The 24,546-nt window shown below is 47.3% G+C and overlaps 1 protein-coding gene across 2 annotated transcripts in view; it reads right to left on the bottom strand.

Moving 5' to 3' along the window:
* LOC119717883 (uncharacterized) overlaps positions 1-24,546 on the bottom strand; it is a 32,834-nt gene that overhangs the window by 1,440 nt on the left and 6,848 nt on the right. Inside the window, exons 4-9 of one of the 2 annotated variants that reach the window (XM_072042821.1) lie at positions 22,451-23,143; positions 21,706-21,837; positions 20,548-21,615; positions 19,899-19,978; positions 16,679-16,869; positions 11,537-11,619 (exon numbers count right to left, since the gene is read on the bottom strand). In XM_072042821.1, coding sequence (XP_071898922.1) covers positions 11,537-11,619; positions 16,679-16,869; positions 19,899-19,978; positions 20,548-20,555 — 362 coding nt within the window. In that variant the 5' untranslated portion in view covers positions 20,556-21,615; positions 21,706-21,837; positions 22,451-23,143. Of the gene's footprint in view, positions 1-11,536; positions 11,620-12,939; positions 13,065-13,440; positions 13,547-16,678; positions 16,870-19,898; positions 19,979-20,547; positions 21,616-21,705; positions 21,838-22,450; positions 23,144-24,546 lie in introns of those variants that run through there. The other variant, XR_011811634.1, reaches the window with a different exon arrangement.

A 24,546-nucleotide genomic window follows, 5' to 3' on the forward strand; every position in this document is an offset into this window, starting at 1 on the left:
ACATCTCAACGTGCTCCTTCCAGCAGAGTAGCCAAAAACCCCTGACCCTAGCGAGGCGAGCGATGTGGTCGGCAAGCTGCAGCTTAAGCAGTGTAATTACAACCACGCTTGGAGCTTCCACCCCGGCCGGATCGCATCTCTTGTAACCCCTACCCACTGGCAAAACTCTGCAGCGAAGACTTGACCCGACCGAAAAGGCTGATATAAACACATCCGTAGGGTTCTGCCAGCAATCAGGAGTGAGGGCGGGGGGAAATCCCTCCTAGGAGCCTAACAAAGCCAGGAAACCTTTTTAAGCAAAACCGGCCTATCAGAGCCACAGAGTTAACGTTTAAGGCTGGATGGACAATAGCGACAAGAAAAGTGTTAAATGACCTGTTCATCTCAGCAGCATATTCATTAGGCTAGTTAGGGAGCTATTTCAAAAGCCTTCAGTTTGGACCTAGCTTCTCCCACCACTGACCTTCTGTGTTAACATGCAACAGAGATGAAGAGGCTCAATTAACCCTTCTCTAACTGGTAGAGTTGAAAGCAGAGGTTTGATTTAGAACTGTAACAACTTTTTTTATTCTTATTATTTTTAAAACAAGAGTCTGACTTCAGTAAAAACGAGGCGGGATCCCTGCAGTCCACGTGAAGCTCTCCCATTCTTACAACACGTGGGATTTCCGCGCGTGGATTTTCTGATGCCCACGGCCTGCGGCTGAATTCCAAGTTCTGTAACTACAGTAAAATATTTGTAATTGCTCACTGGGATCTCAGCCAGTGAGAATATTTCCTCTCTAACCTATTAAACAAAAAGAGTTATCTTAAATACGTGCTGAAAATAGAAAATAAAATTAGCAGTGGTGTTTAAGGGAGCTTGCCAGCATGCGAGTTCAGAGAGACAGAGGTTAATTTGATCCTAGTTCAACGACGGGAAACCTCATGCTCCGACAATTAAAATATTAGTCCAGATGAACAGATGACCCCCCTCCACCCCTCCGAATCCCCTAACGTGGAGGCACAGCCTGTTATCCCGTGTAGCCATATCCCATTAAGCTGACACCTCTGCAGGAGTAGGATACATTCCCAGTTGCACACACAAAATTAATTATTGTCAAATGCACTTCATGGGGACTGAGGTGAGAAATACAAGTTAAAATAATTGACAGTCATATTAGGCAGCAGTTCAAAACCTCCTTGCGGTACAAACACTGGCAAAACAAACAGAAACTCACCGTTACCTTCGCAGGTGGCCTCCCCACCACCCTCCCTTCCTCTCACATTGTCCCTTCTCCTCTCGGCTCTTTCTTCCTCTTTCTCTCCCTTCTCCCCCTCCCTTTTTTTTTGCTTCCCTTCACACCTCAGACCTGGCTCCCTCCCAGCACAAACTGCCAGGCTGCCCAGGGGGTGGCAAGCAGGCAGTTTGCCCCTGCACACCTGCTCCAAGAGATTTGCCACCGCAGCGTCGCACCTCCCACGCGACCAGATCCCTGGAAATTGCACGGCCCCTGCATGCTGCATCCCTACACGCCCAGCTCGTCTCTGCTCCCCCATCTAACACATCCCTCCTGCCGCAGCACACTTTCTTCAGGCGTCTCCCCCCGTGCTCAGCTACCACAGGACCATCTGCTTCTGTGTAACTTCGTTTTAAAGAGGTCCTACCCAAAACCATGTAACCCCAAGGGACCTGGGGTATAAGCAATGAGCGAAATCCATCTTCAGAAGGGGGTTTCTGCTTCCACACACAAAAAAATATTAAAGATATTGAAAAAAATATATCTACTTACCCCACCAAGCCAAATACTAAAGGTAGGAAGAGGGGACAACTAGAAAGAATCTCTACAAGTTTCCCATAGCCTTCAGAGGAGATCAAGTCTAGATGTAAATTTAAAGAAGACTGTGAGTGTTCTCCCTGCACTTTAATTGGCAAGCAATCAAGACCACATTCAATGCAACACAAGTTCTTGCAATCACGCTGTGACAGCAGACCAAGGAACTCCATTAGGAATGCAGTGCAATTCCAACCCAACAACAGGCCAGCAAAGGACCAGATATAAAGGGAGACACGACCCCACGTTAGAAAGAGGCCGGTGATCATATGGCCAAGGCTTGGTTGGGACAGCACTGAATTGATGATAACAGAAGCAATCAGAAGGCTTGGCGCTGGGACAAGAAAGCTGCCACCGCATACTTATTTCCCTGCATTGAAGTGTTGTTGTTGTCAGAGCTGGTTTCAGACCATCAAATGGCTGTTTCCAAACCCATGACTGCCCCCACCCCTCACCCGCTCCCCCAAGCGACATCTGGACACGAGAGCCTGTCCTTTTCTCTTTGGCCGTCCCACCACCACCCGCTCTTCAAAACAGGACAGGGTCAGCACGCTGCACGCAGACCAGATGACACATTAAACCCACGAACGCTCGAATGAAAGAAAGAGGAGACTGTTCTGCAAGAGGCATCATCTTGGTGCTCCACTATCTCCCAACACATTTCTGAATGCAGCTTTGAGGCTGGCCAGAGCCATCAATTGTTTGTAACAGCTACAGCCAGGCTGCCCGTCTCCAGATGCCTGTGTCACTGCTGAGATCAGGAGTGACGTACCACGCTCTTGGCTGGGCAGGAGGAGGAACGAGCTCTCTCCACGCGAGCTGTGAACCAAGAGCTCTGTCTGCCTCTTCCCACCCTGGTCAGGCTCCTGGATCGATCAGCTGCTGGACTGCCTTGCACTCACCAGCTGTTCCCACTGGCACCGTAAGTAGGCTGAAGGTCTAGGTGCAAGAGAACCGGAGGCCACGGGGTGATTCCAGCCCGGTGGGAAATGCACTGCCAGCACAACAGAGCTTTGTGAGGGGTTAAAAAATCATCGGGAAGGACACAAACAGCACCAGTCCTGCAAAGGAGGAGACCAAAGCAGTTTTCTTGCCCTGTGACAAGCACAGTGCTGCTTTCTAAAACTGACTGCGAAGCTATGAAATGAACACTTTGCCATATGCATGTATCCTCACTAAAAGCAAGGAAAAAATGCAAATAAATTAACAAATATTTACAGTTTAGGACAACATGCAATCGCTTATAAAAATAACCCACCAGGGTGACACTGCACAAGCCGATTCTCTAAAGGGTGGACCTTCAGCTAAAGGGAATGACAAACAGCCAAACACTGGCTTTGGAAGCCTCTCCAAGTCCCTTCAGCTATTTTGTTTTCCCCTGCCCGTAACCTCTTTGTCCCCTACCTGCTTCTTCCTTTCTCATAAATCTGTTCAGAAAATATTGCTTCCTTTTTGGTATCAGTTTGGCGCTATCATTTCACCATAGCAACAGACAGCAAACAGCAGCTCACACAACTGGAAGTTGTGGGGTGATTCAGGTGGGCTCTCCCGTGACGGCAGCCTGGAGTGACTCCGCGCTTCTGAAAAAACGATCGGTTGCATAATTCTAGATTTAATTCTGCTACGAGAGAATACACACAATTAACTAAATGCTACCAATTAAACTATCAAGAAGGAAGAATATTTTCAATAACTGCACTTCGTCTGCAGCTACACTGTAATCAAGGCATGACAGCAGCTCCTGCAGACACACCGAGCTACCTTGGAAGTTGCTGCCTCGAGTCCTGAAGACAGAGATGGACCACAAATCCCACGGCTATAACTGGGTAAATCCCCTTCATGGATATCCGTGCTGGCACAGGCCAAACTGCTAGCAGTGCCCAAGCTACTGGGGCAGGGTGGAAGACTTTATGAAGGATCAAAGCTCCAGGTCCCTCCCGAGCAGTGCCCAGCCATGAGGACGGATTTGGGCTAAGGCACTAGAGCACGAACCGAAGCAGATGAGGCTAAATCCTTCCGCTGTGCCACAGAGGTACTACACGTAGGGCCAGTGGGGAAGAGTAAAGAAGGATGCTGAAGCAATGAAGGAGAGGAAGGGGAGTGTTGCAATGTACAGCTGGGACTTCCACGTGTATATTTACATTACTGAAAAGCCTGCATTTCCCCTCAACACATAGAGTTGAAGACTATGACAATGTAACTTTCGTTGCTACCACCAGGCGTGTAAATGTACCCCGATGATGTGGAAGGAACAGTTTATTTGGGGGAAAAAATAATAATAAAGGGTAGCAATTTCTGCCGAGTACTCCTGAAGCATTCTCATTGCTTCACAGTTGTTGAACATCTGCTTTGTTAACATATTTAATTCCTGTTTTGCGCAGGAGTGTAGGAACATTACAATGAGGAAATAACAGGGAAAGCCTTTCTAAAAGGGTACTGTTTGGGTATGCACAAATCCTTGTAAAGACCCAGGTATGTATATTCACTTTCCTTTAAGATGATTCTTGGTGTACTTTCGCCCCCAATTTGCAACTATTTCAATTTTCTTTCAGGATTGTTAAGCCACTTTGGGTTTAAAAGGCATTTTCTATTGAGACCAGGGGTATGTATTGTATGCCCAACACAGATTCCACTGAAGTCGATTAACATTTTTTTAATTTATTATTACAACTTCTCATCCTAAGATAAAGGTGTTTGTTAAAATTCTCCCCAAATGTCTCCACTTTGTTCTTTTCCCTGACTAAAAGTAGATGCCTTTCAAAGAAAAATGGCTTCAATCATAAAAAGAAAGACAAACACACTGAAAAGATTTTTTAAAAAAAAATCAAGAACCTGCCAAACGTCCTTTCCTGTATCATTAGAGACAGCACATTTTCAAGATAGCAGCAGCAGCCCGGTGTATTTGGCATTTAAAAATATACAAATAGTTTAGACCTCTCTGTTCTTTAACTCATACACTAGTGTCAAAATCCTGAGCTCCAGCTACAAAACGCCACTGAATTCAGCAGAACTTCATAGATGAAATTCAGGGAAGAATTCAGCTTTGTGTTCCTTAGGTGTAGTTGGCCCATAGCATACTGGCTGATGGGAGAGAGGTTTTTCCCACCATCACATAAATTGCTGAGAAAAATAAATAAATTAGTAACTAAAAATGTATTTCAAAATCCTATTTTCCTGGGGGGGGAAAAAGAAAGGGTAGTTACATGGAAATGGCAAAGTTATTTGGTCTTACTGTGAAAATGGTAACTGTGTCTCTGGTTCATCTTGCACTTTTTTCCATCAGCTCATTTGTTTTCCATGTGGCTGCTTGTATATATACAATTGTCTTGGTTATCATATGCTGAACATTATTGTTATGCGCTCAGATTTATTCCCAGCATGAAAATTATTTGAAAACGGGTGGAACGAGGGGGAGAAACACAACCATCGTCTGAGGAACTCACACAGAAGAGTGCTCAACAGCTTCCTTTCAGATTTGCCTTCCCTGCCAAGAAAAGGCATTGTTATAGTGACAGCCAAGAGGCGTGTGTTATAACAGGAAAATCATATGGGATGCAAAATCAAAATCTCAATCACAGGAGAAAATCAAGACAGCCTAGGAGCGTGCATCCAGCGCTGCTCTTTTCTCCCTGCCTCCTAGAACAAGTTGCCAATGCCTTGTCCTTTCTGAGGTGATACGGAAAGAGGACGATGCCCACAGCAGGGTAGCTGGGCACACTTGGCAAGATCCTCCCCAGCACCACGTCCCTTTTCAGCACTGCTCACAGAAGGTCTCCTCCGCCAGCACAGCCAGACCTGGGGCAGGTCTTCACCACTAGACCCCATCAAATTCAGAGCATGATCCTCCAGTGCCACGAAGCAGCGTAACCACGTTGGCTCAAGCACCAGCGTGACGTTTTTGCTGCGTTATTGTTTCCATGTTTTCAGCTCCCAGGAGGAGTGCTGGGCCCGGGGTTAACACCCATGCGCAGCCAACGATTCAGATGATCCCTGGTGATAATTTGAGAACCAAGTCATCAAGTCGGTGCGGATCCAGATAGAAATCAGGCTGGACTCTACATGCAGCCTGCTGTATTTCTGACCAGCAGATTATACCTCTCAGCTTCCCCTACTCCCAGCTACTAAGCACTACTTGTCTGTTGTAGTAATTCTGGCCAATGCAGCTCACTACTACTTACCCTCTTAGAATAATCACACCCTTACAGTACCTCTGGCAGCCTAATGTTTTGCACTGAAATCTGAGAAGGTCTGAATAATCCTAATAGCAGTTCGGCAGTGCCACTCTCACAATTATTATATAAAAGGTAAGTGTGCTCCCACCAGCTCGCCATTTAAATTTATAGTGATTGGTTCCATGCCGTAACGAGGCAAGCGAAAAAAAAAAAAAAAAAAAAAGCTCACAGCCTTCATTTAAGAGGTCTACAGTAAATAAAAAATGCCAAGGGTTGTGCCTTGGCCCCCGGTCTGCCAGCTCTCCGTGCAGGAAGGGGATTCGGGCTCCCTTTCCTAGGCAAGCATAAAATGCCGGGTGATATACTGCTCTGCGAGCGCAACTGCAGCGACAGCAGGAGCAACTCACGCCGCTGGTCCTAAGGAAACCTTCTGAGCAAGCCCGGGCTGGTATGGCTGACACAGAAATCACAGGCAGCCTGTGTTCCCACCGCCGCTCCCACACCTTCGCAGGGTTTAGCGATGCCCTGTTTCCCAGGTACGAGGCTGCATGGAGCTGAATCCCTGATTAATTCGGCGCGCAGCGCTGTTACTGTATTGAACAAAGGCTGCCAACTCTGTCAGATGTGGCAAGTACTGTATGAATTATCTTTTTCATGAGGAGCGCAGACCTTGAGAAGGTTTTTTAAAACTATCTCTGGAGACTAAAGGCCACTCTGTTATTCTGAATCGAGACTGCAGGGAAGACAGGTCCTTGCTCGTGAGATTTTAATTTCAGCAGCTGCATGAGTAACTTTAGAAAAGACCCCCTGGGTCTGCTCCTGACTCGTACCAAGGTCAAAGGCCAAGATTTGGTGCAAGTTAGTCAGCAAGGTGCAATTCTGCTACAGAGAGCAAAATGTCTGGGGACGCAGGGCACCGCTGCTGCGATGTTTGTCAGTGCTGGGTGAAAATGCCCAAGGTGCCTGCTCCTCCGTGCTCATCCTCACTGAAACCACACCGGGGGCCTGCAGGTCCCCTTCTGCCCCTCACAGCCAGACCCCACACCGTTGCCTCAGCACAGACCACGCTGTCCCCAACTCACTGCCCATGTGGGAGGCTTTGGAAGCAGTGATCAATGAGAACCACCCACGGCCCTGCCCCAGACCAGGTCTGAGACAGGAGCTGCAGCTGAGCCCATCAGTGCAGGCACCAGAGAGCAGAGAGCCCTGCATTGCCTTTACATCACCTCTACATCACCTAGACCCTCCTCGCCACAAGCCTGCAACATCTCTCTGCTCCTGATGAGGAAGCACAGGTAGATCCTTCAGGTTTCCACATAAACACACCTTCACCGAGCTGTTTCTTCAACCACCCTCATGCTGCTGCAGCATCTTGGCCGAGAGCCCTTTGGCTGCTGGATGGGCTGCCTCACCCTGCGAGGAGCCTGGCCAGCCGGGACCCCACTTGGCAGAGCCCCTGGCCCTCGTGGTTGCCCAGGAGCAGTAAGCAGATGGTGGGAGCAGCCGAGGGGAACTTACTGGCTGTCCCTGGGGGAGGTGGTCGTCTCCCTCGGGACATGCTGCCCTGCTGCAGAGCAGCCAGCAAGGACTGGCTTAGTGACAAGGGGCTGGAGGCGAGTTGAGGAGTCCCTAAACACCAGCTGGGAGAGAACCAGCGTGCCTCAGACCCCAAAGAGCTTGTGTTTTCCCCTCGTTTAGCACCTGCAGGAGGTCCCAGCACCCCTGCTTCCATCTGGAGCTGCTCCTGCAAGCAGCAGGTCAGGGGAGAAGCTAGCTTCTGCCTCCCTTCCCCACGGGGAAAACCAGCAGGACTAACAGCCCCCAGAGCAGCGGGGAGCCTGGAGCACCCCCAGGCTTTGTCGCAGCCCACTCCGGCCCTCACATGATGGCTGGCACAATGAGCACACAGCTGAACACAATTGCGTGCGTGGGATGAATCATTCCAGCCACCAGTACGCGTCCTAACAAGGAGGGAAGACTCTCCCTGGCTTTCCCCTCTTGTTTCTCCCCATCAGCTCCCTCATCGGAAGGGATGCAGACATGGGAAATGTCAGCGCTGCCAGCTCGTACAGCCTTTTCCCTTGCACAGTCCTACTGCCATGCCTGCCCCCTAATTTGTTGGGATTTCCCTACAAGACATGCATGGAGGGGGAGGGAGCCACCAGCCATGCAACATTTAGGGATACATCCCAGCTCCCTGCGGAGCCAGCCACGGCTGGTGTCTATCTGCCATCCTCTCCGAAATCTCCCCCTCCCCAAAGGAAGGCACAAAGCAAAACCGGCCAGTTTGCACCTCCCAGGCCACACTGGGCGGAAGGGAGGGTGAAGCCACGTGCAGGCAGGGGTCTGCAGGAAAAAAATTACTCGTAAATCCATCTGCGGGAGAAGTTGCAGCACCCCCTCCCCCTGCTCTTGCAGTCTCTGTAAGATCAGGGGCTTTACACTCCAGCGGCACGCTCCCAGTGTGCCTTGCACATCTGCTGAACTAAGGTAAAACCGGACACTGCAGAGAGGTGATTTATATCACCAGGGTACGGCGCTGCTGGAGAGTCCCTCCCTGCTGCAGGAGGCACACACGCTCACTTCTTCTCTGCCTCTCCTCACGCATCCTGCCCTTACGACGAATGCAGTGCAGAGGGGAAGCCTGTTCCGAGGATGGCACCGCTCCCTCCTTGTTTTCAGCATCCCAAGGCACGTGGCTGCTGTGCTACCCTGCAAAGACAGCAGGCTGAAGAAAGGCCTGGGCAAGCCAGCATCCTTCCTGTAGTGCCTAGCACGTGTTACCCCAGGAGCCCAGAGCTCTGGTGGAAGCCCAGGCAGCTTCACCTCTCCCAGGTGCTACCAGGACACCTGAAGACTCCACCAGTGCTAGCCGGCCACAGCTTGGCTGCGAGCAGAGCTAGCCCAGTGGAAGAAGGCAGAGGAATAAAAGCTTTTCCTTGCTCTGTTTGTCAGGCAACAGGTCACACATGCTTGCAGACAGATCCCAAAGCCTGTCTCTACTCTCACATTTCCTCCCTTCCTTTCCCTGACGCTTTCCTGACACATCTTCTTGTGCACTTTGCTCGGCTTTCGAAGTAACACTCCTCTCCGCTTGTTCTCCTTCCCACTCCTTGTCACTGGAGTCCTGCTGCTGTCATCACACTCCCATCAGACTTCTCCTTTCAACTGTGCGTTTCCATGCTGTCTCTCCCAACTGTCACATACGCTTCTGGTTCCAACATCTGTTCCTCCCCCTCCCAGGGAAGTTGCTCCAAAACATGCTGCTTTCTGTCTGAATGGCAGGAAGGCTAAATTTGGTTGTACACGTGGCACTACACAACCACCCGGGCTCTGGAGCGAAAGCCTTCTCTTTTGTGAGCAGGTCACATCAATTCCCAAGGTTACAGGCTTAGTCCCTCCTTATGCTGCCAGGATGGAGAGGGAGAAGCGCATCTTGCATCGTGCAGCATCGGTCAGCAGCCTCTGCTAGGCAGGGGAGCAAAGGAGAGGGATACTTGCTCCCCCTCTCAGGAAGAAGAGCTGCATTATCATTGTCTGTAAGGGTGTAAACAGCTTCAAGCAGTTTTGTCACCACGGGGTTGAACAACCGGACCCTTGCTCCACCCCAGTGCCCTGGCTGGTGGCAGGGCTGTAGTACAGCAGCACCACACCTCAGCAGCACCTCTTTGCTCTGTCCTTGGGCAGACAGAAACCTGAAATCTAGCCCTGTGTAAAACCTCAGGGCAGCAAACAGCACTCTGGTCCTGGGGTCTCCAAAGCAGTTGGGTGTCACCCAGCAGAGAGCTGTGAAGGCCCAGCCACGTTGCACCCAGTGATCCCCTGCTTTTAGGCAGAGAAAGGAGGTCAGCCCATGCCATGGGCCCACCAGCACCCCAGCAAGGGCTCCTTTGACACCACCACTCAGCTCTCTATCAGCTGCCAGCATATTCTCCTTCCCCAGGCACAGCACACAGCTGCACCAGGCCGCTCTGTATCTGCAGCAGGCCCCTGCACAAATGGCACAGCTGATCACAAACCATGCAAGTTAACACAGGTGAAGTTGTCTCTTCTGTCAGCGCGGCCACTGATAGTCCCTCCTCGAACAGGAGAAGGCTTCCACAGCCTTCAGGGACACCCCAAATCAAGTGCCAGCACTTCAAGACAAAGGTTCAGAGGTTGTTTTTTGCTAGCAGGGATGTTGGTGAGCTCTGCCAGTCGTTGCAACCACAGTGAAGGAACTGAAATGCAGTTTCTATTCTATTCCCCTTTCGGCTGCTTCTAAGTTTCTCAAACAGATTCCTACTCAGGGTGAAATGTTCAGTGCTTGGTCTCAGCTCAGAGATGATTTCTTTTATTTCCCCCTGCAGGAACTGTGAGCAAAATACTAAATGCAATAGATTTGGAGTTTGGGGAGTGCGAGTAATCAGATATTTCCCCCCTGTTCCCTCTGATACCATATGTTCCAATTGGAAATTTTACACTTGCATACTGGTAACTCGTAAATGGTGGAGATGATAGACTTCAAATGTTCTCATTGAGAGGCAGAAAACAAACCCAGATTTAACAAAATAATTGGTTCAATACTGTTAAGATGAGTTTAAAGAATTCTGATAATGCTTTTCCCTTCCCTGGTGTCCCAGGAGGGACAAGTACACACGATTCATTTTAATCTATGTGCTATAATTTTAAGGATAGCTGACACAAGGTGGTCTTTGTTAAGATGTATCTATTTGCCTTAAAATCTAAAGAAGTTCAGCACTTACAGACTGCCAGAAATCACAAACCTATTATTCAAGGAACTTTTGAGCTCTGTTGTCAAAACCATCAGAAGTCCTTTAGCTGAACAGCTCCTATTCAACGCATTTGTGTGCTCATTTGCAAATCCTACAGGGACTGCTTCGAGCTTTACTCTCCTCAACTGCAAACTCACTTAAGTCTAAAGGCAGGGAACCCCAATACTCCTACAACTGTGTGGTTAGAAACCAAGCTTCTCAGAAGCAACAGCACCTTAACCTTGCCCACAAAGTCAGCTGGGTCACCTTCCATGTCAGATGGGTTTGCTTTTTTAATTCAAGGTCCCTTGCTGAAGACAGACAGCCCTGAAAAATCCCATGCAAACTTCGCATGCCTATTCATACTCCACGTGTTATTTACAAATGCACACCAAATGAACTTCAAGCACAGGTATTTCCTGATCACAAGTGCTCAATCATTATTAAATTCCTGCGTGCACAGAGATGATTCTACACCTGATCATTTCCTGTGGCAGGTTTGCTAAGGGGATGGAGGGAGACAATATCCCTCCCTCCCTTCTCCCATTAGGGCTGCATGCCACAGGGGTCTTTTTGTATGTGAGTAGGGAGTAACTGAGCAGCTGCCCAGCCCATCTTGCTTCCCCCTCTCCATCCGTGGTCCTGTTCACAGCCAAGAGTCACTATTGACAGCTCACATGTATTTAAAAGCTGGGCAGCAGATCACAACCAAGACAGACCGGCACGTCATGGCATAATAAAACAGCATACAAAATAACACTCCTTGGGCAAAGAAGTCCCACAACGTGAAACTCACCAAACACAGGGGCTGGCAGACCATCGAGGAAGCAGACGATGGCTCTCTTCCAATCCTGCTGACCAAAGAGACCCCACAGCCACCTGGAACACAGCAAGAGAGAAAAGCTCTTTAGCAAGCAGCTCCCAGCCTCTCCTCTGCCTCCGTGGCATCTGGCACAAGCCAGTTTCACACCCAGAGCTCCTGAGCAGTTCGGTCACTCAGCTAGCAACACGCCTTAACGATTCATGATTGTTACTCAAGTCCCACCTGCAGGCAAGGAAGCCTCCACACCAGCCTACTAACACTTTGGGATAGCTGCGGGCTCCCTTCCCAAACCTCCTGGGTACACCTTCGTTACACCAGTTTTACAGCATGCTAATTCTATTAAGCGCTATGGAACCAATCCTGATTTATGCCAGTGGGAGGGAGAGAGTAATCAAGTCCTACGTCCTCTCCTTCTCAGCTCCTGGTGCTGCTCAGATCTCCTTCACACGGCGCTTCGTTCCAGTCAGCTTGACAGAATTACTTTGCTTCTGCATCCTTAAGCTCCGGCCATTCTTTGCTGTAATTCCTTGCAGCAACTTCTGGAAAGGTGTTTTTCTCTCTCCGCTCCCCACAATAAATGAGTTTGTCACTTGAAATATACTGCCAATGTGTTACATGTCCCACAGTGTTTGTGGTTATATCAGAAGTGTTTGTTTATAGCACCATAATTCAGCAATATCTTGATTACAGGAGAGATGGTGTTGTAACTCACTGTGGCTACAGAGAATATTATTTTTCTTTACCTTTAATATAAAATGTTGATTTTTAGTCAATACGCGGCAAGAAAAAAGTGCAGCTGTTGCCCTAGTAACCACCTGTCTTGTAAACCATGAGATGTGAGGAGCACAAGGTGTTAATTGTTCCAAGTGCTGCTTGTGGTCAGGGATAAAAGCTAGAATGGGAGAGATCAGGAGAAACACCTGGGAAGATAAAGTCAGCTGGTCTCTGCTTGGAGAAAGCCTAGACAACAGCGAGCAGGAGAGACGAGGCAGGGAGAAGTAACGCTGCCACCAGAGGAGCAAAATTAACCGAATTGTGGCTGTGCACGAAAGCATCCCTGAGCGAAGCCTCTGAGTGCACATCTTGCTTCTGGGAGCCTGACAGGTTGTACCAGACACACGCAGAGTTCAGCCCCTCCAGCACCAGATGTAGCAGCTTTTCCTGCAGCTCATCCCCTCCTTCTGACCAGACCGGTCTCCATTTCCCCTTCTGCGCTGTGTCCGGGGGTTTCCACGTGCTGCGCTCCAGGAGGCTCCTTCCACAGGTTACTCAGCAAGGAATGAGGATCCCTGCCCCGCTGCAAGTGCCACCACATCTCTGCAGAGCATTTCCTCCACAGGAGCAGGCCAAGATGGAGCACCATCCCTGTCACCTACCTGTCTTGCAAAACAACTTCGCTGCCCTGCTGAGCAGCTCTTGCTTTCGGGCTCCTTGCCCTGCACGCCACGCGCCACCTCCCTCGCTGCTCCTGCCCGCGTGCTCATCCTGGCTGTGCTGCCTGCTGAGAAGTTGGAGCAGTTGGTCACCCGGCGGGCAGGCTGAACTCTGCAAAGCATCTGTGTTTCCACCCCAGCCTCCTACGGGACGGAGCCTCTCAGCTCCAGCAGGCTGCATGCTGGGGCTGGGAAAGCAGCACCAGAAGGGCGCCTTCTGCAAAAGGCCTCCAAGGGAGGAAGGCTGCACGAGGGCTTCTCCCCCATGTCTCCTCTCTCTCTAAAACGAAAGCAAGCTGGCGAGCCAGCAGCCTCACGCTCTGCAGCATCTGCCATCTCTCCCTTCCGTTCCCCCCCTCCCAGCCCCTGCAAGCTGGAGAGCAAACACGACTGCTGCTGGATCTGGAGGAAAGTTTTCTACTTCAGCCCCTTTTAACCATTTACCTGCTCTGGACACCCACTGAACCTGCCCGTATCTGCATTCCCTTAGGAAATAAGGACAGGGAGCACAGCAAAAGCAGCATATTTATAAGCTAAGCCCCTCCCAGGGGGCAGAGTTATGCTAATGGAGGAGCCTCTGTCCCAGTGCGTTGCATGGATTGCATGGCAGTAACATATGGTGCAGAGGGCTTCAGGCCAGCAGCCTCGTGTTCTGCACGCCGCAGCTTCCCTGGCACATGTGGCTAGGAGCAGTGTCCAGCCATGGGCACACAAGGTCAGTGGGGCAGGGCCAAGGTCCCGCTTTGACCTGAAAAGCAAAAGGAGGGGACACCAGTGTTGGTGCCCACATGGGCTCGAGGTTGCAGAGATAAATTCCTGATGCCTTCTTGGGGATTTTTTCCCCCCAGCCCCCTATTTTTATTTTTTCAACACTTGGCATTCGTGCTTGGTCATATAAATATATATCTCAGTGAGACACACCACAGTGAGCCACCCTGCATGCCATCTAACAATGCTTTGTCACAGTGGTGACAAAGACTAAGTCTAGCTACACAACCTTGATATTAAACCTTGATATTTTTTGATATAAAAAAGGTTTATTTTATTTTATTTTATTTTATTTTATTTTATTTTATTTTATTTTATTTTATTTTATTTTATTTTATTTCTCTTGTTCCTCCTGGTACAGCAACCTCAGGCCCTCAGCACAGCCTAATGCAGACCTCTGCCACTGACCGGGACTGGGATTTCTGCCATGCATCCTTTACACTAAAAAAACACAATCTGAGCTGAGAAACCATGAATTCTTCCAAGCAAAGACTGTCTGGGCAGTGCTTCACATAGCAGAGCCACGTTTAAACACAGGTCTCAGAGTAAGACTGAAAAATAAAGATGAATGAGTTCGGTCGGGTAATTAGATAATAAAATTGAGGGTCTGGAGTTTAGCCCAGGAACATAATCCAGTGTGTATGGCTGGCTAGTCTGCTCCCTTTCCTATCGCTAGCATCACCATCTTGACTTAGCACTGAGATCTGCCCTTCGCGTGGAGTCCAAAGACAGAAATGCATGTAGGCAGCCCAGCCCGGGTACAAGTGCAGGAAGGGATCAGTCTCACCCTGTCCCAGTCTCCTAGCAGCTGCGTTTGTTTACCCTGGGTGAGCCAGAGGAGTGCTGCAGGACCTGGTGGACTCGCCTGCTTCAGCAGCGCCAGTAACCGTACAAGCAGAACAGACCCCATCCCAGGGAGGATTTGCAAGAGGCGCTGTGTTTGGCAGCACAGGGGAAGTGTTTGGGGGCTGGCAGTCTGTCCGAGAGCTTGAAGGCTCCACAGGGCTCGTTTAGGCACGGTGGAATTCATCCCATGGCGGGTGTGAGGGACAGCCCCAGATCTCTCTGCACAGGCCCCACCTGGGTAGAGCTGGCTCAGGCTCAGAGATATGTTTGGACAGAGCCAGAGCTAACCCTCGTGCATACCTCACTGTGTAAGTAAATACTAAACGTAGCTATGTGCAGGGTAGTGTCTAAGGGTGGAAAGGGCAGCGCACTCAATCTGAAAGGAAAACTGCCGTTGGTTTTGCTTTCTGGAGTGACTGCTTTCCTATGTTCAGCTTTCAAATTTCCACAGAGCTGAAAAGCAAAGCAGAGGCAAGTTCTCTTTGACTCGGGAAACCCTTCAAAACTAAAGCAAACCCTTCTGAAAGGCAGACTTTGTCAGCTGCCCTATTTTTAGGATTGACTCCTACAGGTCCTTCCTTCAATGATAGCAGCTTTGCCTGAGCAATGACTAGGGACTGCAGGATTTAGGCTTTTAATAAAGCAATTGTGTAATTAAAAATAAATGGGTCTCTAGTGTCACTATTTTAAAAAAAAAATCTTAGATCAAATAAGGCATTTCTTTCTTTTCGGTTTAGTCTGCTTGGATCATGCAGAGCTTTAATGACGCAGTCACAAATGTTGTATTTAAAAGGCCTCTTAGTTGCTGAGAGGAGCCCCAGGAGAGGGCTATTAACTGGCCAAATTAGGCTATTTATTTTTGTGAGTTTTGCAAGTTTGAAAAAGAGAGGCACATTTTCACTTAGGAGAGTGATATTTCAAATAGGTCACAGGAAACTCTGGCAGGCGGGGAGCAAAGCAGAGCGTCAGTAGGAAAACATTAACCAGAGACATTTTGCAAGTGCAAGTCGACATTTGGGTTCCTAATGGCTTCTGAAGTCCATTCAAAAATCTTTCAGTGGATGTAAAATAGGGGCAAGACATCGCAGCTGTGCAGGAGCCCTGGCCTAATCCCGAAAGTCTTTAAAATGGCAGAGCTGTGGCTACGGGTGCTGCTGTGAGAGGACCCAGTGTTGTCAGCAACAGCAGACAGGCTCGGCAGAATGTATTTGAGGGATGTGGACTCGACCTGTTGGTTAGGAAATAGCTGGTGCTTGCACAGATGGCCGGTCAGTGCTGAAAATTCACTGCACCTTGCCCTCCCCCAGCTTGGGTTTTAAATCTTCAGAGAATCAATAAGTTTCATCTTCCTCCCACGTAATCACAGCCCAGAGCAAATCAGGAGCAACTTCATTAAAGCATACAAAGCAAGCTGCATGCATGACTTAAGAATCAGGCACAATACTCTTTAAATACTCGAGGGCTGTTTTGAAAGGGCTTCTTCTATATGCCACCTCAACAGGAGTGGCATGCCTGCCAGTTTCATGTTATTTCCTCCTTTTCACATTTGCAAATAGGATCAATTAACTTAAAGTCTGCTCAGGAATGATTCAAGTGAAGTTGCTTTGAAGACACTGGCCCCTCTCCCATTGACTTCAGCAGTGCTGAATGAAGCTACTCAGGAGCTGATGAAGCTGTGGGGTAACAGCTGTTGCTTGGTCCTGTCCCTTCTCCAGCAGGGCTGGGAATCCTTGAGCTGCTGCCCCACAAGCAAGGAGCACCACTGCATCTACACATGATGGGAAGGCTTTGCAGAATCTCAAACATTATGAGAAAATAAATGATATAAGGTAATAAAAGCAGGGTTCCTAGAAAATGATACCTAACAGATTCCTGTCCAGCACCCACAGAACTCATAAAAAAAAAAAAGTTGAAGAAAAAGTAACCATATATCTATTAGAGCACTCTATCTTCTACAAGTTCTTTCCTCTATAACCCAGTTAATTTAGGACTCTGGGGACTTGTATGTTTGAAGCTCTCAGCCCCCCATTATTTGTCACATCAGTACTTTGGTCAATGAATAACAAACCTCTGTCAAACACCTTTCTGTGACTGCAGCAGGATGGGCTATCAGTGCCACATTCTCCTTCTCCAGCTGGGTAGCCATGTGTGGTTGTAAGCCCTTTATGTGCAGCATTTCCACAGGACCGCAGGTTTTTACAGCGCAGACAAAACATTTACTGGATGAGAATGAGGGAGCTGGCACTGGAGTGAAGGGAGCTGAAAGGGAAACACAGAGTACACAGCTTCACTGAAAACCTCCTCGGTCAATACACAAAGCATCAAACAGACCTGACCCCTAGCTTTCGACTTCCAGTAATTATTGTTCTCTCTCCCATCATTGAACAACCCATCCTATATAAAACCTGATTAAACCCAGTTTCTGGCACCATGAAGCCATGGACCAGACTGTGAACACCACTGTGCAAGAGAAAAATGGGTAGAGGGAGTCCTTTCAACCATGCCAGAGAAGAAAACCCTGCTCCAACCTACATCACTGGTAGTGTGTGAGAGGGCAGGCATTAAAGCATACTCTGTTTTGCAGACGTGGGAAGGGAATTTATAGGTGAAGGAAAAGGACAAACACACTGCTTGTCCACGTGGCACGAGGGGAGCTATAAATATTGTGATACTCGCCTCCAGGAACTCAGGACAACCTCTGCCCTAACTCATACCACACACTGTCCCTTTGGACTTTTTACTGAAGCTATTCAGGTTGCTCATGACCGGCTCAGCTGGCTCAATGGTTTGTTATTCCCTTTAAAAATATACTAGCAGAAGCAGTCCTTTTCAAGAAGACACCAAGACTGGTGCTCAGTCTCAGACAAACATACTGGAGCTCCAGCTTCACATATTGTGTGGTTTTATAGCCCTATTCTGCTGGGCCTTGCATCTGCAGTAGTGCCTCTAGGTCTATTCTGCATACTAGCTCACCCAGTATTATTTATTTAGTAAATAAAACTTCACTGATGTTGTAGAAATACATTTGCAATACATTAACAAGGCCTTAATATTAATCAAAAACGTTTTTAGAGTCTGTTCAAATGTTTGGTGTAAAAGAAGTAGCAGGTGGCAAAGGTCACCAAGTAAATGAAGCCCTCAGGAGAAGGTAACTGTTAGATAAAGAAAAGACTGAGGATGATCTGAGAGATACTAGAAACCACGCTTTCTTCCAGGACCTTGTGGCTCACACCATGTGCTATATAACATATGCAAGACTACCACTTAAAACAACCAAATATGGGTCTGAGTCTGAAGAAATAATTCACCCTTTTCCCACAGACGGGCACAAAGTGCATTACACCACAGTGCAGTCCTGGGACCAAGAACTGTGCTTTGGCCCACAGGCCTGTATAAACAAAAGGATGGTCATTCTTTAATGGGTTCAGCAGTGATTCAATGCATTTTAGACCCTTGCAGGGACTCCTCACACTGGTGGCAGAGCAGCAGCCGTGTCGCCATGTGGGCACAGCGCTGCCCAGCCTGTGGTGGGCCCTGGCCCAGGCCAGTCACAAAATGGCAGCTCCTGCCCCACCGCCATGTCAGAAGGCGAGAGGAGAAGTGGCCAGCGTGGGCCCAGGCAGCTTCGCCTTCCCCACTGAAGTGCGAACACGTTAATTCATGGATGCTTTGCTGGCAGTGTCCCTCACAGAAACCTCTCTGTGGCCTGTTTTCTTTTTGTCTCTGTTTCCCCATTCAGGAAAAAGCTTCTGTCACAACAGCTGCTGATTCATTTTCTGACTTGGTGCCGAGCGTGCCAGACATAACATTCGTTTGCTGCCAAAGTGGTAAAAACAATGACTTACCAGCTCATTTTTCTTCAGTTGATTATGTTTGGGTGGGGGAGGGGAAGGGAGAAAGGTTCTTTAATTAAAATTAGATAAGGAGGAGAATAAATCCAGTGAGATGCAGAGAATAAAGCTCCGAAAGGCACAGGAGAGGGAAAGCATCTGAAGGGGTGAGGTGACACCCATTGTCAGATAAAGGGAAAGAGAGGGGTCCCTGGGAAGATGGGGGCCTCTCAGGTCATTCACTGCCCTGCATGAACCTTTCCCTTCTCGCTATGCTTTCCTCCATCAGGTGTCAGCCAATTCTCAGACCAGTAACTCAGATCCGACACGATGCCTTGCAGATAGAGAGGAGCGAAGCTGCCCTAAGACAGCTCTGATGGGGCAGACAAACCCACCAGCGTTTGACCCTCCCCACCTTTCTTTCCGGAATGAAGGAGTCCCATCCTGGATATCTGTTTGCTTCTTAAAATATCCACTATTTTTTTTTGCCTGGTAAATGGGCCCTGTGTTGACATCTTCCCACATCTTGGAGGTGGTGATCACTGACTGAGATTTTGGCTTGCTTGTTAGAGGGAGGTAGACATGAGAGAGAAAAGGGCCGAGTCTGGACGTGATGAGTGAAGTCTGACCTGTTAGACTCTCCAATATTTTTCTCAGTATTTGACAGGGTGCTTTGGACACATGGGAATGAAGCTGATCCATATTCCCTGACCTCAGTCATTTGCCATAGGTCATATTTAGAAATAGCTCACCAGGTCACTAACACTCATGGCAGACATCCAAGTGACACTTAGATGCCAAGAAAACAATGGCACATGTAGCCTGACCACAGTACTGTCCTACTGATGTTTAGCAACAAATTAATTCCCTATCAGACTAGTCTATCTGCAGCCAACACAGAGAAAACAGTACCCTGGGCCAGTTCTACTGGCCAAAATGGGTGGAAAAAAACATTAACTCTCATATTTAATTTCTCTAATACTTCTATGAGGAGTTAGTATAAAACACAGCACAGTGAAGTGCTGATCCCTTACTTGGAAGGCTTTGTCTTCACAGTCTTCAGATAATGACCAAGCCAAGCTGCTGTCCTCCAAGTAATTTCTTCCCATAGGGCTTGTTTCAGTTCTTATTTGAAAAGGAATGGTAGTCAATCACATCAAGGCAATGCAGAAGAGTTGTGGTAACCAGTACCATGGGCAAGCACCAGCTATGGAAGGACCATTCAAAGCGTTTATCAAAACAGAGCTATTATCATCACATCTAATGACAAAAAAGACTACGTCATTCAGAGCACCAGAGGCTATAGGAGAGATTTTTATGGCAGCTGAAGAATAATCATTCTCGAGGTCTTTGGCTAACTGTGCAGTGAGATAATATGATTCAAATCAAGGACTCATTAAAGGCTACTTATCTAACGCCCAGTAACCAATCCAGACATATAAGGAGGAAGTGCCTTACCTTTATGATTAGGAAGCTCTTGCACTCTTTGCTTTAGATGGTTGCTTGCATTCTTTACTTCAGGGGAATAAGAAGAATGGCTATTTGGGAATACAAAACCTAACGTCAAGAAATTGTTCTTGTTCACCAGAGAAAATGAAAGAGATTCTCTAGTATCTCTTGAGCAGGAATGAAGGATTTTCAAGAACACCAAACGAAGCACTTAGTTACCTTCAACAAGCTATTGAAAAAGGCTGTCTGGCTTTTTGGAATATTTTTGGAAATTCATCTCATTATGTCAACTTCTATTCAGACCCTAAAGGGAATATTTTTGCCACCATCTTCTCCCAGAACTGGGATGAAGAGAATTGAAATTTCTTGGGTTCTCTGTTCTTCACTCTGCTACACAACTAAACTACTTTTTTTCTTGACTTGGTCTACCTGTATCATTTCACAAGGGCTTCTGCACACTGTCCTTTGGATGGCATTGCTAAATTACTTTGCTCTAGCAAAATATTTGTATTTTAAGAAAATCTCCAACTCAACCAACCATATTATGACAACACACACTAAGAAAGATTTCTCCCCTGCCATTATCTTTTGCTGATTCAGATCCTGCAGAATGCAATACTGTACCACAGAGCAACACTCATGCTGCAGATCAACATACCTGTCCATCCAGAGACACTCTGGTCTTCTTGGCTTTGGTTGGACCTATAATTTCTCAGCACCTTTGCAAATTAGACCCAGAAACTAAAACATTAAATTGTATTGCTGTATAAGGACCTTCATTTCCAAGCTTTTATCTGCAGGAATGATATTGCCATTCTATACACTAAACCTGTTTTTGTAATACTATGGTTCATCAGAAGTTTTTATGTTAATGCCAAATCAGAAATAATACACATGTGATTCATAATAATCTAACTGAATGGCTGCACTGAATGTATTGCAAGAAATTCTGGTTAGGAAAGAAACTCATTAAAGAAATAGTGACTACTATTATCCCACTGCATATATTGTTCTACTGGAAAGTTTCGTTGAGTAGTTTCTTTAATTAGCAATTTGATATTTTGAAATAGTGTGATCTCCACTACACGCAATTTGTAGAACAGACTTGGCTGGCAATACAGAGGAAAACAAGCAATCTTTTCAGAGTTTGCATCTCTAGGGCATATCTTGTCATTTTCCATCTATTAAGCTGCTGAATATATGTGTATAGCACAGTGACACTGTTCTTGTGGGATTTTGATTTTTAAAAGTTACATAGATAAACAGCTTTTATTTTATTTTTAAACTGGAATAGGATATATTGTCCTTTTTTCCTTTCTTTTCTTGAGAAAAATCCACATAAAATATTTGCATAACTTTTGGCTATTCAAATAGAAGGTGTTTGACCCCAGCTGTATTCCAGTGAATGAATCATTTATGTAGGAGCTCATTGCACAGAACGTATGGTATTTTATCTTTGCTGGTTTTCTGCCAGATACAGTCTGTAGCAATTTTTCCCCTTTGCCACATTTGCCGCTTGATATCCTTTAAAATATACCAGCTCCAAGTGTGAGAAAGCAAAACAGATTCTGGGCCTGCTCTGGCTGAGAGCTCTTTGTGCGCACACTCCTGTACTGGCACCGAGGCTCTGCTTCTGTTGGAGAACGTCCACTCCAGATCTGGGATCTCCTCGCGCCGATTCCTTTGAACCAACATTGATTTAAACTTCACTTGAATCTGTGGGGGACTGCAAAAGCCCAGGAGTGAGCAGAGAAACAGGGATCCTCTGTATAGAAAACAAGAGCTGCTCCAAGGCAGAGGCACAAACTTCCATTACCTGAAGCATGCTAAGCGCTGTACCTGCAGGGAAAGCCGGGAGGAAGGGAGGGTATTTCTGACATAACTGTACGCTGTTCCAGCTCACCTCCAGGTGTCACTTAAGTGGTATTTTGGCAAGTTACATTTCGACCTACAATGGCAGGGAACGAGATTATTTCATTAAGTTATTGAGGCATTGCACAGCCAAAGCCACTATTACACTAGGTTTGATTTGAAATGGTAAGTGAGAGGTCAAGCTTTCTCAACACTGATCTCCCGGGGGAGAAGAGATAAGGTGGAACGCAAAGATTTCCACGCTCCCACATGAGTAAGATAAGATCTGAATGAGCAGTCTCATCCGTAGGTTGCTTCCCTAAGCATTTTTTTTTTTTATAGCTTGTACTGGAAACCCTCATACCTCTCTACACTGATTCACATAATTACGGTTTCCACAAGAAATTCAGAGCAGGATCTCCTCCCACGAAATTTCCTCTCACCTGCACTCCTTTCATCACCAAAGATGACTGTTTGTCAGCAGTACCTCTACTGCTGAGAGAACTCACATGCAGCTCAACTCCGCAGCCAACACAGGCGAGAATATTCCCCCACGTGCAAGCTTCTAAAATCCCATGACTGCGCAAGGCATGAAGGTCCCCATCAGGAACTGTTTGTTCAGGTCATATTTCCAGTCTCCGTGTGTTCTCCTTGTCAAGCAAGGGACTGCTTTTACAACAGACAGCCTCCTCCATCAGGAGGTTACTTACCAGTTTCCTGGGAAAGGCTTGCTCAAATGGTGGTGTTGCAGACAGGATGCTGCCCCGTTAATCTCTGCCAACCCAGCTTTCTCATGACTGAGCTGTTCTCCGTCATAGGAGGCTCCCTCTTCATTACGCCCTTCCTCCCATGTAGAGCAGAAACATATCATGGTTAAAGTGACCCTAGGTAAATGCTGAGTACAGACAAGACACAGCTTTGAAAGTCACCAGTTAATTCATCTTTCAAAAGCCGACTATTTCTGATGCCAAATGCTTGCTCCCATCCCCTCAGATCAGAAAGCTGGGGTTCATAAACAGCTCCACAAGGCTCTTCCCGAGACCAGCCCAAGAATTTACATTGACATACATGCCTCTGCTATAGGCAGAGTTAAAAGCACCACTATAATTACAGCTGACTATTGTATAACTCTGGTTTTGGTTGCTCATAACTTCATCTATAATTAATTGTTTAGGCTGAAAATTTCTTCAGCTGGGTTTGCCCTCAGGCTAAACTTTTTCATTTCAGCTGAAATGGCTTGAGTCTTTCCCAAGAATGTGTTTGAGGGAAAAGATTCTCTTTTGCCCCTGTTAAAAGGATCTTTTTGTCATTTACTGATATCTTCCCACACTCCATACTTCTAAAACAGCACTGTGAAGCACTGGCAGCCTTGGCTGCTGTGAAATGCATGTCCTTCCATATTCCTAGGGAGGAAAAAAGAAATATATATATATATATATATATCAGAATTTGGCTGTTTTCAGCCTCACTCTCATAAATATCTGCAGACAGACAGATAGATATAGATACATGTATTTGCTATTTTACACATGCGCAGCAGAGATCCAGCAGCTACTTTGGCTGTCCTCAGTGCTGAGCAAGCTCCATGCTCCTCTGTGCCAGGCACTGGTGAGACAACACATGGGGCACCTGGCAGGGCCTGGGGATGCTCCTGTGGCTGCAGGAGGGATCTCACTGCAAGTGTTCCCTTCAGCAGCAGGGCCTCTGCAGCAGCTGGCCAGAAGAGAGCTAGAAGATGGTTTAAGCTGAGCTCTCAGTACATATAACCAGTGAAGAGAGAGGAGAAAAAAAAAAAAAAAAAAGAAAAAAAGAGAGATGGTTGGACTTTAGTGTAGAGAGGGCAAGGCATGCTAGGAGGTCAGAGGAATGAGATGGTAATAGCCACACTCAGAGAGAATCTAAAGAGGGAGGGACGTCTCTTAATTAAGGTATACAAATCCTGTGCTTAACTGAACTCTCTCGATCCCTTCCTGGCACTGCTCTGTGATGTATGGGCCACTTAGCCCAAGGCTTTCACTAATGCACATTTGCTTCTCCTGAACCCTTCCTGTGCAAGGGTCTCACACGGAAAGCTGCTAAGTGCTGAAGTCACCGAGAGCTGAGCGTTGAACTGTGGCGTCAAACATCCTGCCACAGCCTCTGGAACACGAGGTATCCAAAAGGGTACATAGCTCACAGACTCTCTGTGCCTCACCTCCCCCTGTGAAGTGAGGATACAGATGCTCCATCTCCTTTAACGCCAGGGAAGCAGCTAGGAAAAAGGGCTTGTGATTAGCCTGCTTCCAGAGCAAGGTAGGAACCATGCACAATGAAGACAACCCCGGGTGCACTCGGAGCAGCGATGGCAAAATATTCAAGAGCAGCTCACAAAACAGCTGCTGACTACTGTGGTTAGCCAAAGAGGTAGAGGTGGATAAAACGAGTTTATGATCATTCATTAAAGAAGAGCACAACACAGCTCAAAAGGCCTGAATGCCATCTGCGCAAGCAACCTTCACCTATTCTTGGGGAACATCTGAACTTGCAGTGTTATGACAGACTAAAGACTTTGCTGCAGCCTTTCAGAGAGGGCATGTGCACAGTGACTTCTTGTCACACAGAAAAAACGTCTCACTGCTGACAACAAACTCCAGAAACACAGGAGTGGAAGTCTTGGAAAATCTGAACAAAACCTTGCAAATTATCAAAATAGATGCCAATAGAGCCCAGAGATGTCATTAAGAAAAAAAGGAAAACCATCACTTAGCCACCTAGGAACTAACTTGAAAAGCAAAATGGGCCCACTCTAAAGCAGAAATTAAAACAC

The sequence above is a fragment of the Anas platyrhynchos genome, chromosome 10 (assembly GCF_047663525.1).
Source record: "Anas platyrhynchos isolate ZD024472 breed Pekin duck chromosome 10, IASCAAS_PekinDuck_T2T, whole genome shotgun sequence".
NCBI classification, from domain to species: Eukaryota; Metazoa; Chordata; class Aves; order Anseriformes; family Anatidae; genus Anas; species Anas platyrhynchos.